This window comes from Sarcophilus harrisii, chromosome 2 (genome assembly GCF_902635505.1).
Source record: "Sarcophilus harrisii chromosome 2, mSarHar1.11, whole genome shotgun sequence".
Lineage (NCBI taxonomy): Eukaryota > Metazoa > Chordata > Mammalia > Dasyuromorphia > Dasyuridae > Sarcophilus > Sarcophilus harrisii.
Window position 1 is genome coordinate 252,703,712 of NC_045427.1, and position 17,352 is coordinate 252,721,063.

The window sequence follows — 17,352 nt, forward strand, 5'->3', positions numbered from 1 at the left end:
TGTCCTTTTTTGAAGATTTTTCATCCTACCTCTGAAATTTACCCTAGATACTGTTTATCTGAAGTAGAAGGAACTAGAAGTCATGTAGTTCAATGGAATGAGGGCTGAACTGGGAATCACACTCTAGTTCAGTCAGTTCCCTTCTTTGAGCCTTATTTTTGCCAATTGTAGTATTAGGGCATTGGATTAAATAGTATTATTTTTCATCTGTAAATCTATGATCATTGATCTAAGATTCAAATCTTGACTCTAATACTTATTTCCTGTGTGACTTTGGAGAAGTCTGTTCTCTCAGACCCTTAGCTTTCTCATTAGTAAAATGAAATCTCATTCGTAAAATAGACTTGAATTTCTTTAAAATCCCTACCAATTCTAAATCATCAGTTATTCTAAGTCACTTAGCTTTTCTGACACTTAGTTTCCTCATATATAAAATGAGGATAATAGTGTTTTCAATCAGTGTCTACCTTCTCATCTCCTCATAGCCTTTGTGCCCCATCCTCCTTGGCTCTACCTTTCCACTATGCCTTCTTCAAGCCAGACTCCTTTTTCTCCCAGACCTCATCTTCTGGGATTCCTTCCATAATCTGGTGCTCACCTGTACCTTCCAATTGAAGATGCAACTTCTCTTGGCACTCTTTCCAGGATTGCCCATTCCTCATACATTGCTCTCATACAGAATTAAAGTTCAAGGACCACACCAATTCCTTCCCTTATGCACAAAGCAAGGAGAAGGAATTGGTGTGGTCCTTGAACTTTAATTCAACTTTTAAATTGCTTAATAGCCATGTCTTCTCCATTAAATTTCCTTCTCTTCTGTGGAGATCCTAATTGTTATCATCTCTGGACCTCTTGATCACTCTCCTTCCTCCCAGATAGATTTTTATTAGCTCACAATATTATCCAGCATAGATCCTGCCTTTTTCCTTAATCCTTCAGTTCCTCATTTTCCTCACCTCTCATGATCTTTTCTCACCAATTCAGCCATAATTACATACAAGAGAGTGGTTATCAGTCTTAACTTTTCTGATCATTGCCTCAAGTACTGGGATTACCTGTTGCTCCTTTTTCTCTTTTCCTTTCCTTCCCCTCTGGTAACTTTTTGTTTTGTTTGTTTTGAGTAGATATAGCCTTAGTTATTCCTTGTACCTTGCATGAATTGTGAGAGACTGTTCAGAACTAAAATTTTCTAGGTATATTGAGAAGATAGGTTATATGGTCTCCAAGTTATATGACACATGACATAGAACTTTTGTAGGGAAAATGAATATATATAAAAGTATATGCTGATTATTTCTCATTTTACTTTTGTGGCAATCCAAGAACAGAAAAGGGATATCAAGACAGCTTACACAAGCGTCATTTTAGGAGAAGGCCTAAGTGATGGTCACATGTTGATAAATGTTACTGTTTAACCATTATTTACATGGGAAGGGCAGTCCCTGGCATTTTAAAGTTTATTATATTATAAACTCATATGCTTTAAAAACTGAGACTTAAAGAATTTGTGATTTGACTATGGTCACATAGTAAGTGAGCAAATAGTTATTAAGCCCTCAAGGAGTTTACATTCTGGCAGAGCCCATATTTCAAATCCAATTCTTATAACTTCATATCTAGTGTTTTTTTCTTCCATGCTCTGATGATCCCTTTAGTTTGTCCCCTATAGTTCATCCGTTTTCCACCAAAAGAATCACTGTCATGGACTCTCCAGGTAAGCCTTTGTTGGAATGCAGTGTGTTTCCTGGGAAGGGAGACTATAATCTATGATCATATTAACATCTTGGTTTTCTTTGGTTTTATTTTAATTCAAGTTATCCAGGGAACAGTGGGTAAATTTATGTGGGGAGCGAAGGAGATAGGATCCAGAAAATTACCAAGGTTGTTGTTGTTCATCCTGATCTGAAGAAATCCTCAGTAACAAGGGATTAAATAAAGTTACTATGTACTTGGGCAGGGTTGACATTTGAAGTGCCCAAAGGGTGGAGGGGAAACTAAAAAGAAAGATATAAGGGCACCAGAGAAAACTTGTTCTGCCTCTCATTTTGTCTTAGGTCTGCTCAGGTGATATTACTCTTCATTCCCATGAGTCCTGGTTTCTAGAGGTCAACCTGATAGAGGAGAGAAGAAAAGTTAGATGGGCCTTAAATTTTTTTCCATGTTGCTGATGTGTATGGATTTGAAACCACAGCACAGGGAAAATAATTATATTTTGTGAATATTACTATAGCGGAAAGGATTTTAGAGGACAAAATGTGCTAATAAAAACCTAAAGGTAACTGGAAATATAAACCAGGAAGATAATCACACAATATAAATTTCTTTTTCTTATCCATCCATTTCTGTAAGTGGCATTGCTTTCAATTTTGTGTCCGTATGCTTAATATTCTGTAACATTAAAAAAGAGTGAATTAGTAAATTTCTAATATAAAACTATACCATTATTATCTCTGTGTGATTTGTTCATATAATTAAATTTTTGGATTTTTCAGCCCCCCCCCCCCCCCCCCCCCCGCGTTCCCTCTGGTTCTTTCCATGCTTCATTGCAATAGAGAGATGATCCTGGATTTTTGACATCTGTGATAGAGAAACAAAATCTTGGGACAGTTTGTCCAAACAGCTTTCAGTATATAGATCCCCGGAACAAGTTTTTGTGTCTGTCTCCAAGGAACCTTTAAGCTATTATAGAGCTTTTTCCAAAAAATGAAGTTTTGCTAATTCCCTTTTCTCCACAAATATCCAACACAATGTTTTGTATACAATAGTAGAGCCACAATTCTTAAATTTCTTAGAGTTGTATCTTCTAGTCACAGTTGGTTTGACTTTTTTTTTTGTTTTGTTTTTAATTTCAATTTATTATTTTTTATACATTCTTTTCTTTTTAAACTCTCTCTCACCCACTAAGAAGGAAAGCAACATATCAATTGCACACATGAAGTCATATAAAACATATTTACATATTAGCCATATTTCAAAAACAGCAAAAAAAATTTTTAAGTTAGAAAATTATACTTCAATTTGCACTCAGAGCTCATCAGTTATCTCTCTGGAAGTATATAACTTTTTTAAATCATGACTTTTTAATTGTCTAATAAATTAATTGTCTTTAATTTATGGTCTTGATTAGAAAAATCACAGTTGATTATCATTACAACAGTGCTGTTACTGGGCACACAGTTTTCCAGATTCTCTTCATTTCACTTTGCATCAGTTTACATAGGTCTCACCAAATTTTTCATCACAATCATATGCCATAACTTGTTCAGCCATTCTCTAATTGATGAATATCCCCTCAATTTCCAATTCTTTGCCATCTCAAAACAAGTTTCTATAAATATTTTTGCACATATAGATCCCTTTTCTTTTTTCTTTGATCTCTTTGGGATACAGGTCTAATAGTGGTATTGCTGAGTTGTTCGAGTCCAGTTTCTAATCAATTCTCCTGTCTACTTCCATTTTATAGGTGAGCTCAACCCATTCCCATTCACAGTTATGATTATTGTATATTTCCCTCCATCTCATTTTCTTCCATTTCTTCCTTTTTATCTTGTCTCTTCTCAAAAGTCTATTTTGCTTCTAACCACTGCCTCTCTTAATCATCCTTCCTTTTACCATCCTCACCTTCCTATTTGTCTTTTCTCACATATTAACACATACTAACACATAACCTACTGGAACAACCCGTATAAGCTCCTGAGTTATAGTCTTTGGTTGGGGTGACCTCGGAGCATAAAATAACCTCTGAATGAAGATTAACGAATCTAAGTGTAACAATACCAGTAATTGACCCATCTCTTGATCAACGGAACAAGTTACCCCAGGGATAACAGCGCAATCCTATTTGAGATCCCATATCGAAAATTAGGGTTTACGACCTCGATGTTGGATCAGGACACCCAAATGGTGCAACCGCTATTAAAGGTTCATTTGTTCAACGATTAAAGTTCTATGTGATCTGAATTCAGACCGGAGAAATCCAGGTCGGTTTCTATCTGTAAATTCATTTCTCCCAGTACGAAAGGACAAGAGAAATAGGGCCAATGTCCCCAATAAGCCCTAGAACCAACATATGAATAAATCTAAATATACTAAATCAATTTGTGTTTTCCTCCCCAAGAACAGGGTCTTATATGTAAGTTACATTTTTAAAAAATACACAAATATGTATAGTCTTCCCTCTTTAAGCTACTTTTAATGAGAAGATTCAAGCATTGCCCACTCTCTTATTTTCTCCATTGTAAAAACTCTTCCTTGCACATTTCATTTTTATGTTAGAACATTTCCCCCATTCTATTTCCCTTTCTTCCAGTGCATTATTTTTTTTCATCCCTTAATTCTTTTTTTTTTTTGTACATCATTCCATTATAATTAACTCATACCCATACTATCTCTGTAAACTCCTTTTAATTGTCCCAATAATGATAATGTTCTTAGAAGTTACATATATCATTGTCTTATATAGGAATGTAAAAAGTTTAAAGAGTCTTTATCATCACCATTTCTTATTTACCTGTTTATGCTTCTCTTGAGTCTTATGTTTGAATGTCAGATTTTCTATTCAGTTTTGGGTTTTTCATCAGGAATGCTTGAAAGCCTCTATTTGATTAAAGTATTATACTTAATTTTTCTGGATAGGTTACTCTTGATTATAATCCTAGCTCCTTTGCCTTTTAGAATATCTTTTTCCAAGTCATCTGTTCCTTTAACATGGAAGCCAGTGAGTTTTGTGTGACCTAAACTGTGACTCCATCATATTTGAATTGTTTATTTCTTGCTGTTTGAGATATTTCTCTTTCATGTGGGAGCTCTGAGATTTTTCTCATTGGGATCTCTTTTAGTTTCTATTCTACCTTCTGGAACTAAGATATTGGAGCAGTTTTCCTTGAAAATTTCTTGAAATATGATGTCTGGGCTCTTTCTTTCATCATGACTTTCAGATAGTATGATCATTCTTAAGTTATCTCTCTTATCTATTTTCTAAGTCAGTTATTTTTTTCTGATGAGATATTTCACATTTTCTTCCTTTTTTCATTCTTTTGACTTTGTTTGTTGACATCTCATGTAGTCATTAACTTCCACTTGCCCAATTATGATTTTTAAAGAATTATTTTCTTCATTGATATTTTGCTTTTTTAAGAAGTTATTTTCAGTGGTTGTGCTTTTACTATTTGGCCAGTATTATTATTTTTTTTTTTTTATTTTTGTTGTTGTTGTTGAGGCATTTGGGGTTAAGTGACTTGCCCAGGGTCACACAGCTAGGAAGTGTTAAGTGTCTGAGGCTAAATTTGAACTCAGGTCCTCCTGATTTCAGGGCTGGTGCTCTTATCCACTGGGCCACCTAGCTGCCTCTCAGTTCTGTTTTTTAAAGTTATTTTTTTCATTATTTTTTCTGCCTCTTTTACCAAACTGTTAATTCTATTTTCATAACTTTCTTACATCACTCTCATTTCTTTCCCCTATTTTTCTTCTACCACTCTTCTCTCCTTTCCGAATTCTTGTAGACATTATGTCTAATTAGCATTTTTTGAGGCTTTGCTTTTAGCTGTTTTCACATTATGTTCCTTTCTGACTTTGTCTTGGTCTTTTTTGGCCACATAATAATCTTTTCCTGTCAAAATGTTGTTGTCATCCTTGTCGACATCATTATTGTTGTTGTTCTTCTTCTTTCTTCTTCCTCTTCCTTCTCCTCTCTCCCTCCTCCTCTTTTTCTTCCTCTTCCTCCTTCTCCTCTTTCTCTTCTTCCTTCTTCTCCTCTCATTTTTTTAGCCTATTTTTTTGATTTTATACTTTGTGTTATAGTTGGGTTGTGCTCACCAGGTATGAGGAAATACTGTCTCAAGCTTCAGGCTTTTTTTTGTCCTATTTTCAGAGTTCTGATGACCTACAAGTTTTTCGTGTTTCCAAGGTGGGGTTAATCTGGAAGAGCTACATTCATTGCTATTCTTTTTTGGGTTATGGTCTTTACTCAGGAAGAACCTCTGGTTTTCTGCAGGTGCAAGTTCTTGTGTTCCTTGTACTATGGTCAGCACTCCTGCTCCTTTGTGATTGATTTATCAGCACTCTTCTCCATCCTGGAACTGTGATCCAGAATTGCATGTGATTATTAGAGTTGCCAATCATCATTAGCTGTACCCAATGCCAGCAAAGAGTCCCCTGTACTCTCTTTTGTATTAATTATATGACCCCATTGTTTTCCCTGAACTGAGAGCTCCTGAAGCTGCTAGTGGTATTTTTTTGTGTGGGGGCACCAGACAACCCTGGTGTACAGACTTCTTTTGTTGCTCTTTTAAAGTTTTCTTAGCCTAGAAAAATGTCTTGCCTTGACTTTTTTGTTGGCTGTCTTCTCCAAAATTTGATTCGAAGTGTTATTGTAAATTTTTTGGAGGGGAATGTTGGGAGAGTTCAGATAGGTGGCTTTCCCTAATTCACTGTCTTGGTTCTGAAGATCTGATGTTACTTTCCCTTTCTCAATTTTTGTTGACTGGCATATTTTAAAAATAACTTAAATGGATTTTACTTTGAGAATTTTAAAATAATTTAGTGACAGGCTTTTGAAATAATTTGGGCTATAGTGGGTATGGATAATCACTTACTCTGCATTTATTAAATGTTTATTAATTTATCAATTAACTGCATATGGTGGGTCATTTAATTTGCATTGGTGCCAGTCTTTCCCTCAGTATCTTATAGTAGCTTTCTGATGTGCCAATCAGATCTGCTGGTTTTTTTAACTGACTGCTTCTGTCTCTATCCTTGAACTCCCCACTTGTTCACAGGTAAATTTGTCCATGATCCTTTTCTTAATTACTTTGATCTCAGTATAGAACATTGTGGAAGAATTTAATACTTGTCTTATCCTGAGAACAAGTGGACTGAAATAATTTACTGCACTGTCAGGTTTAACACTTGTTTTCACCAACAGCTTTGAGAGAAATGGATAAAGTTCCAAATTCTGGAATGGCAGTGTTATTATTCTCTCACAAAGCATAGACAATTCTTGTGAATACAGTTTTTAATTCAGTAGCCAATCAAAGTCCATGGGTGTAATTCGTTGATTTCTTCCATCTAAATCCATGTGGTGCTCTGGGAAGATGGGTACCTGCTGTCATGCTGTGCTTGATGTGGAAATCTGATGTTTTGGAACCTTTGAGGCATCATACCTGGTGGGATTCTTAATGAGCAGGAAGATTGATTTCCCTATTTTTTGTTTACATCTTCTCTTGGTTCAGTTAAGTCTTTTTTTTTTTTTTTTTTTATTTTGGTCAAGTTAGTCATACACCCCTGTGCACAGCCAAAAGGTGCAAAGCATCATGGGATATTCGCAATACTTTTTTTTTTTGGGGGGGGGAATCAATGTCAAACTAGGTGCTGTTTGTATCTAAAAAAAGCAAGTCATTTTTTGTCCTTGATTCCACAATGATTCTACAAGCACTCCCTTTGCAAATTTTAGACTTTTGTAGTAGAAAGGAACGTTGGTATCTAGTAGATTGAATTGTAGATCCCCTCTGGATTAACCTTGACCTTGTGTAAGACAAGTGGACTTGCCATCTATCTTGATTTTCCTCACTTTAAATCATGGCATCCTTTATGAATGGGTACAGAAAAGTCTGGAGAGATGGAGAAATTCTTTTTATCTGGTAGCCATTTTGGTGACAGTTGGAGCAACAGTGCCACATACCTATCTTTTTCCCATGGAGAACTCCATCAAAGCCCAGCTCTTATCTTTGTTTGGCCTCCAGGGCAAGCAAAGTTCTTTTGTGATTTCTCAAGGATTGAGCCTTCATGGTCAAGGGCAGATTTCAGAGACTTTAAGGAAGATGGATACTGACCATAATAAAGGTGAACTGTAAAAATCGAGCTTGTAAATGAGTAACCAACTGTAATTAAGCTGAGTAATCAACTCAGAGCTTAATGGGGATTTTTGTTCTTATGGTGATCTTTTTGCATTGGGAGTCAGAACAAGGAGCTAGAACTCATCTTATGAAGAACAGGTTGACCATGACTGCTATAATCAAACTATTAGCAATATTCAGTGCTAAGTTCAAAGTGGAAGGTAGACTAGGCAGCATGAACTTAATTTTTCTCTTCTGTTGTCCAGATGCACCTAGAATTGAAGTTGAATGAAATGATTCTACAATACTCCCTCTACAAAAATAAAAATTGTCTCTTCCTTAATGCTATTTCTATGGTTCTTCTATTGAAAAGTGACCCTTTTCCATTCAGTCACTCATGAAGGTTGCTTCACTGGGCAACAATTCAATTTTTGTTGCTAGTATACAAAGGGTATAAATTTTCAAATCTATCCAAGATCTGTTTCATATTTTAATGTTTTTCTCCCTGGAAGCAGAGTTGTTGTATTGAAAGGATCTGGCAATATGGAGCCATAGCTTTTAACGAGGGGTTAGTGTGAATGTGGAGGCTATTATGACAGCCTTTTCTGACTATGGTGCAGTAGGAATCCTGGCTTATATTTTATATTGATATTGGCATATTTCACTTTATTAAGTACTTGGATTTTAATTCCCAAAATTTGTAGAAATTGAATCATTCATTGGAGCTGGGTATTCAGTGGAACACCATACTAAACCTTTTTTATTAAACCCTCCCCCCCCGCCCCCCACAAAAGATATGTTTGTTGCAAATAATGCTTTTGTAGTTTATACATTTTGCACATTTGAATTTTCATCTCAGTCCAAACTTCCGTGGATCTATAATCTCATGGAAATGGGTCTTCCCACTAATGGTGCAGATCACATTCTACTCATGCTTTTTCATCTAGTATAATTCTAACTATAATTATTCCACAAGAGATCCACCCAATATGCTGAGGGCTTTCTTCTAGGTTTCTTCAACATGACTTGGATACCAGTAAAACATGTAGGCTGTCTTTGCCACTTGCTCTTTCTATATGACAGGTTTCCTTCTTTTTCTAGTCATGTATGTCTTTGATATCTTCTATGCTGTTGTGTATGTATGTATGTAGTTTCTTGGTAATGATAAGGTTAGTGACAGTGCAGAGAGTTGTGGAAATCTCCTTTTGGTTGGAGGCTCAGGTTATTCATGAAAGAATTAACGAATCCCAAAATATTAATGGCAAAAATGGAAGTTTATTGTTGGACAGGTCCTATTAGGGAAATGGAAGCTGGCACTGAGAAGAGAATACCTTCTCAGCTGGCAGGGTCCTACTTTGAATATTCCGCAAAGAATGAGTTTAAAAATTGCCCTTTAAAAAGGAATCTTGAGGCTCAGGTTTCAGGTTGAAAAGAAAGCCAAAGTCCTAGTCCCCTGATCTAGATGCTTATCAATATCTTGCCCAGATCTCCAATTGGAATTTAAAAGGGTCTGGCATCCGCAAAAGATTAATGGGATGTTTTTTGATCAAGATTTCTAATTGAATAACGACACTTAATTTATCTGGGGAGACATGCTTTCCCAGAAGGGCCTGAGACTCTAAGATCAAAAGGGAACACAGTTTCAGAGTGATAATTTTAAAGGGAACACAGTCTCACTCACCCTTCAGTAATATGCTGCAACCATTTTCACTATGCATTGCTCCTTTGCCCTTCCATAGCATCTTGAGTTAGATTCATTGAAGGCTGTGGTATTTAATACCCATAAAGCATTATTAGAAGAATAGCCATGTTAAAAAGGTAATTTTTTTTCTTTTACTGAGAAACTTAGTCATTGAAAATTACATGTGTGATTGTTTTTTTTTTTTTCAGTGCAATTTGGTCTGCTTTATCCTTCAGATTTAGAGATTTTCCATCCAATTTCACATCTTATTTTGGACAATAAGCATTATATAGACAATAATAATGACAACAGATGTTTACATGATATTCTCATGATTGCAAAGTACTTTAGTTGCATCTCATTTACCTCAGGAAAATCCTAAAATAGAAGTATATTATTTTGAAATTATAAGAAAGAAAATGGGCTTTCCCCCTTTTTTTCATGTGAGTAATATTCATAGGAATGGAATTTGGCCAAACTCTCTTTGAGTGGCAGATTTTATGTAGAAGACTACAATGCTTCCAGGATTGCTACAGATTATGTATTATATGAAAATGGAAGCATTTGAAATACCTTATCATCCATAGCTTTCCTTCTCCATTAGGATTCTGTGCTAGACATCCACTTGTACAAAAACCTCTGGCACATATTTGTTTCCCATTTTTACTTTGAGTAAAGTAGTCTCTTTTGTTGTGAAGGTAGGAAATCAGGATTTATTAAATGCTTATTTAGTGCTTAGCACTATGCCAAATCCTGGGGATATAGAAAAATATTTAAGGGAACCTCAAGGAACTTAAATTCTAATGGAGAAAGGTTATATGCAAAAGGGAATGGAAAAAAGGGAGGGAGATGAAGATACCTAGAGGCAAAGAGAGGGACATGATTTTGAAATCCAGAAGTCTGGAAAGGATTGAGGGCTGGCTTGAGGCTCCAGGAGTAATTTACCAATGGGAGAAAGGAGGCAGGCCTGGTAGACAGATGTGCCAGGTTGAGAAGGCTATATACTAAGGAGGCCTCCCGGTGCTGAGGAAAATTCCAGTATGCTCCTGGTTTCAAAGCCTAAAAGTGAGGAACAGGGCTTTCAAGAATTTTAACATATATACGGAATATCCATTGGTAAGAAAAAACTATTAAAACTGCATTTTCCTTTACTCAATACATTTTTAAAAAGAGTAAACAACCTGTAAGCATAATTGGAGTTCAGATTTTTTTGTATCTTTTAGTCAGGTTTCTGAATATAAAAATGTTATTTGATATAGAATATCATTTGTAAAAGCCTGTCTGTTCCCTTTGATGTGGCTGATGTAGCACCAAATATTATGTAGGGACCAGATGTTGCTGGTAATGGGAAGAATTCACTGGGGCCATTCTCTTTGGCAAAAGGTAGGTTTATTTAGAAGAGATTACAGACAAAATGAAGGAGAACAATAGATACAAGAAATGGCAAATATGAAATAGAGTGGGAGATCACATAGCAAAAAAGGGGGTTTTAACAATTAATTATGGAAAAGACAAGTTCCCTAGTGGAACTTAAATTAACCAGGAAAAAGGAAACACCCCATGAGACTGAAGTGTGTTCTTAGCTAACAGGCTAACTCCTAAAAGGGATTTAGTGCCCTAAAAGGATTAGTTAGCTATTAGGAGAAGAAGTAGGTCTGAGAGGAGATGGGAGTACTCAATATGCTTTACACATAGGGTGTAGAGGGGTTAGGAGAGATTCCATGGTTCATAGGGATGGATAGGGGGAAAGACACTCCAAGACAAAATGAACTGGTAGACTCAACCAAAAGAGGTTCCTCAAAGATGGAATGGGCTGTAAGCAGATACATAAGAAAAATTTAATGTCAGGGACATGTCTGAGATTTCTGACATAGCAAGGGGATCCTGTCCCTCTCCTCTCTCCCCCCTATCCCCCTCCCACAGAGGGCAGGCCTTGGGGCCCTCACATAACTTGAATTTCTTGGCAAGATGGGGCCACCCACAGGGAAGGAGGAACCCCCACAACTAAGGTAAATTGATCTCTCTCATAATCTTTTCTCTGCCTGGAACAATTCCACTAATGCTCTAGTTTCTCTCTACCAACTGAACCCACCATTCAAGACTTTATCACTTTCTCATTTTTTTCATAAAAAAAAAATTCCCTACATAAATATATGGGATATTTTCCCAAGTAATTTATAAAATCAAAAAGTTTAACATTTGCTTACTTTTGCATTGAAGTATATAAATTAATATGTATTATTTTAATTTTAGAGGATCTTATGATTTCTTAGCAGAATTTTTAAATGTTATCTTCTGTATCTGATGTTGACATATAAGCTGAAATTATTGTCATGGTAGTTGCCATGCTTATACTTGTGAACGTTGCAAAATAAGATGACCTGACATTCCATAAAATGTTTTTTCTTGATGGAACACTCAAATCATCTCTGGCAACTCTCTTATTTGTCTTTTCAAAGAGAACCTCTAAGTCATTCTTCCAGTTGCCTGCAATTTCTTATCTATCTTTTGGTCACATTTATAGTGAAAGTACCAATATTGATATAATTCAATTCACTCAGTAATGTGTTCACTCAGAAAAGGAGTTAACATTTAGAGCATAATTATTTAATGGTTGTAGACATTCCAAAAACTGTGATTCTTATCATCCTGTCCCTTTCCCCACTACTCTACTTCATTGATTATGGTTTGCACAAGATTGAGAATGGTTTTGAAATTTATCACTTAGTAGCCAGCATGTTGTTAGTGAATCTCTCTGTATTTAATTAGCTTGTGCTTGGATAGAGGGCCAGTCTTTGCCAAAAGTGTCTCAAGGCCTTTTCCATTATTACGTAACTCATACAGATCTTTTGTAGTTCATTGCCATAGCTTTCAAGAATCTATGGTCAGTTCTGTGATAAGGTTTTGGAGTTGGACTTTTATGGTGGATCAGTTATTGACTATGAACAGTGGGTGCTCAGCTCTCTGCTGGCCAGTACATTGTGCTAGACATGGTTGAGGGCAGGGGGAACTAAAAACACGTGAAGGATAACATGATGGCCTGAAAATAGCAGAAGACTGGGAGTCAGACTTGGGCTTCCCTTGGGACTATCCCCATTTAGTGTAAATAAGTTTTTATATGTTCGATTTCCCCCCCTTCTCAAATAAACGAAAACCTGGGTTTTCCCCCCAATACCCCAGTCTCCAATGATTGTTTTTCCATCTCCTACTTCACATGGCCAAGAGGAGGAGGAAGCATATTTCTTGTTTCTTATTTCTGGTGTATTTTTTCTGCCACCAATTGCTTCCCACTCTTGCTAGTCATCTGTTGACTTTTAGATATCCTTTCTAATGACTTTAGCCCTTGGCTCCTTTCTACCTTGTTCCCTGCTATTCAGTGACTTTAAAATTCTTTGCATTGATTATTCCAACACTCTTTACCTCATGGCTTCTCAGTCACTATAAATATTTGATGGTATCTTACTTGAGCTACCACCAGGCCGTATCTTAAAAATCACTCTTCTTTCAAATTACCACTTCCACTGTCTTAAACTCAGAAATTTCCTACTTTGTTCACAATTTCCTGTCTTTCCAACTCTCCAATTCTTATTGAATCTCCTCCTCCCTCTTATCATAGAGCTGTTATTTCTTGCCCTCTTTCAATTCATTGTTTTTGTTCTTTTATTATTTGTATGCTTTACTGAAATTAATTCAATTATTTTAATGATATGCTTGCATTGTTTATTTTCATTTTATATGCTCATAAATTTTTCTCCAGGAGCTTAAACAAGTGCCATGGAATATGAATTTTGGTAATGAATCATATATTTGAATTGAATTAAATTCCACATAGTTTGACTTCTTTGAAATGTGAGTTTTACATTAGAGAGAAAAGAAGGGAAAAAAGTAACATATTGAAGTAGGTGTTTCTTAGGCTTTCTTAATTGAAATTGCATTCTTTGTTTTGTTTGCAGGTGACTCCTTCTCACAGTTTCGTTTTGCAGAGGAAAAAGAATGGGATACTGAAGCTTCATCTCCTAAACAGGTAGGTTGGAATTTTTCTTCATGCAATATTAATGTACCCAAGGGTACATACTTGCTTAATCTGGCTCATGATGTGGAAATAATTACTCATACTAATTTCATGCTTTAAGGTATACAGCCCACTTTCTTCACAATAAGGTTACACAAATATTATACCAGGTACGAGAAAACTGAGGCTCATAATAATTGTGACTTGCCTAGGAACATAGTTAATAAGTGGCAGAGCTTGAATTTAAACCCAAGTGACTCAATTCCATTGCCAATTCTTCTGCCCAAGAAATGAAAAAATACAGATTATTTCATTAACCCTGCCACTTCAGGCAAATATAAGCCTTTTAGAAGTACTTGAAACCCTAAGATTTCCTTTATTTGAGTAATTTTAGAAGATGGATCTGATCTCAAAAAAGTTTGGATTGATGAATGTGAATGGCCCCTCTTTCAAATATTTTGATGTCTTTTTTTCCTGTAATATTTTAAAGTGATGCCTGGATGAAATAATTCAGTAGCTTAAAATGCACTCCATCTCTTGTTTTGCCTGTGATCTATAAAGAGACTTATAACACAATGTTAGCACTAAATGCTATTAATACTTTTCATTGAGTGTCCCTAATACTCATTGTATTATAATATTCCTAATAGTATCGTGGTTTTTTTCCTCTACTGAATTTTTCTTTCAAAGAGTTCTGATAAATTGTCAAATAGGATTTTACCAAACCTTTCCACATAGGTTATTAACAAGTATTCTCCCTTCTTTCAAATGAAGACACTAAAAAATGGCTACGTGGAAAATTATCAGGGACTGCTGATCACCTACCTCCTTTTAGGCTTAGAATACAGTTATCTAATAATTAGTCATAGACTTTTCTAAGAGCAGGTAAACTGGTTCACTTAACAGACTGAGCAACAGAGATGAGAGCCCCAGATTCCAGCTTTACCATGCTATTACAATGCTGACCTGCCATATAGGCAAGAAGAAATCAGTCATGGAAACAATCACACAACACTTTGTAGAAAAAATAGCATATTTGGTATAGGGGATGATGATGAATTATTTGGCAATGGCAACACATGAAACAAAGAAAAATGTTCTGTGTAAGAATGTGCTTCTGCAGCTTTAGAGACAGAGAACCACAATAAAGGGCAGAATCTGCTAAAAAAAAAACAAAAAAAAAACCAATCAGTTTTTAAATCATCTATAAACTAAAAAGCCCCAAATGAAATTATGTATTATGTATTTTTAAAATTATATATATTATATTTATTATATGTGTAATATATAATAAATGTAATATATATAATTATAACATAATATATGTAATAAAATATATAAATATTACATATATTTTAAAGCTTTTTCTTTTCTTTTCTTTTTTTTATTTAATAGCCTTTTATTTACAGGTTATATGCATGGGTAACTTTACAGCATTAACAATTGCCAAACTTCTTGTTCCAATTTTTCACCTCTTACCCCCCACCCCCTCCCCCAGATGGCAGGATGACCAGTAGATGTTAAATACATTAAAATATAAATTAGATACACAATAAGTATACATGACCAAAACGTTATTTTGCTGTACAAAAAGAAACAGACTCTGAAATATTGTACAATTAGCTTGTGAAGGAAATCAAAAATGCAGGTGGGCATAAATATAGGGATTGGGAATTCAATGTAATGGTTTTTAGTCATCTCCCAGAGTTCTTTCTCTGGGCGTAAGCTTTTTATTTTCAAAACATATGCATGGATAATTTTTCAGCATCAGGCCTCTGCAAAAACTTTTGTTCCAAATTTCACCCCCTTTCCCCTACCCCCTCTCCTAAATGGCAAATAATCCAATATATATTAAATAAGTTAAAAAATATATGTTAAATCATATACACACACACACACACACACACACACACACACACAGATTTATACAATTATTGCGCTGCACAAGAAAAATCAGATCAAAAGGGAATAAAAATGAGAAAGAAAACAAAATGCCAGCACACAATAACAAAAAGTTGTGATCACACTTAGTTCCCACTGTCCTTTCTCTGGGTGTAGTTGCCCCTCTTCCTCTCAAGACCATTGGAACTGGCATCTCATTGTTGAAAAGAGTCACTGTCCATCAGAATTGATCTTCATATAGTCTTGCTGTTGCCATGTACAATTATCTCCTGGTTCTGCTCATTTCACTCAGCATCAGTTCATATAAGTCTCTCCAGGCCTCTCTGAAGTCAGAAATTGATTATATTGTAACAGATAGAAAAAGACTAGTTACCAATATGTAAGTCATTTTTTATCAAGCACCAGAACTATATAGATCTTGGGTGACTTTCAATTGTGTTTCACTGAGGACTTAATATTATTATGTATTATCAAGTAGCTTAAAAATGGCAAAATTAGCTGCAAGCATTGTTAGACTTTGAGGCTATCAATAATGACTAGATAGTCTTTAAGAAAATTAAGAAAAATCAGAAGATTTTGGGAAGATGGCAGAGTAGGTCAGAAAATTCTAAGCTCTCCAGATTTTCCCCCAAACAAGACAAAATGGTGCTTCCTGGTGAACATAACAGTGGTAAAAATAAACAAGAGTTGGATCAGAAAAGTGGTTCTCCTGGAAACAATCTGAGAAGATCCAAAGACAAATCTTAGGATATTGGTTTGGCCCTGTGAAATATAAACATCTTTAGGATAGCTCATCTGAAAAAGCAAGCTGGGAGCCTGTGGCTAGCTGGGTTGGGAGCCTCAAGTAGCAGAACTTTCACCTCCTAGACTGTGTGGGGAAATGAGCAACTGAGTGAGGGAAGATTGAGAGAATCTCTGCTGGCAGTTCTGGGCAAGAAAGAACTAGCACATGACTAGTAAGTGCAGTGGAACTGGGATGTTGCTAGCTGTCCAGAAGGGAAAACTAAAGAGGAATCTAAGGCTAGAGGCATCATCCCCTATAACAGAAAATTAGAAGTGATTACAATAAGTTCCTGTTTAAAAGAAAGTAAGCAAGCAAAAAAGACAGAACCTAACCACAGAAAGTTATTATGGAAATAAGAGAAGATGGGTTCATTATCAGAGGAGGATGCTGAACCAAAAAAAAAAAAAAAAGCCTCTCCTACCCCAAAGAATAATGTCAAGTGTCACCTGCCCCCCCCCCCACTCAAAAAAAATCAAATGCAAGAGAGTAAGGGAAAAAAAAAATTCAAGAAAAACAAGAAGATTATGAGAAGAAAGTCACCCAATTGGAAAAGGAGATCCAGAATCTTAAGAAAATGATTTCTTGAAAATTAGAATTGGGCCAGTGAAATTATACAACAAAATATAAAGAATGAAAAAAAAATTAGAAGAGAATTTGAAATATCTTGTAAGAAAAACAACTGATTTACCTGAAAGCTCTGATCCAAAAAATATTCTTGATAATACAGAGATAATTAAATTATCCTGAAGTTTTAGAACAAGAAGGGATAATAGAAATAGGAAAAAAATCCACTGAGAACAACCTATAAGGAAACAAAAAAAGATGGACATTTGTGAATATAATTTCTTCTATTGTTATGTATGCTTTATTGAAATAGAAACTTGTTATATATTTGGAATCCTCCCTGATATTCTGCTGAGCACATGACATTTTGTTTTGTTTAATTTCCTTTTTTTTTTTCTTTTTTCTATTTTTTTCTATTTTAAATTTGGTGTAATAAATAAATAAATAAACTAATTCACCATCTGAAAGAAATCCTATAAGGAAAATGTATAGAAATATCATAGTCAAATTCTGAAGCCCCCAATTCAAGGAAAAAGTATTATGAGCAACAAGAAAAAAAAATTTAAACGTAACAGAG

The 17,352-nt window shown here is 35.3% G+C and overlaps 1 protein-coding gene across 1 annotated transcript in view; it reads left to right on the plus strand.

Annotated features, from left to right (window-relative positions):
• Window positions 1-17,352, plus strand: part of AVEN (apoptosis and caspase activation inhibitor) — a 204,098-nt gene that overhangs the window by 174,799 nt on the left and 11,947 nt on the right. The window contains exon 3 of the mRNA XM_031952028.1: window positions 13,467-13,537. Within this exon, the coding sequence (XP_031807888.1) occupies window positions 13,467-13,537 (71 nt within the window). The remainder of the gene's footprint in view (window positions 1-13,466; window positions 13,538-17,352) is intronic.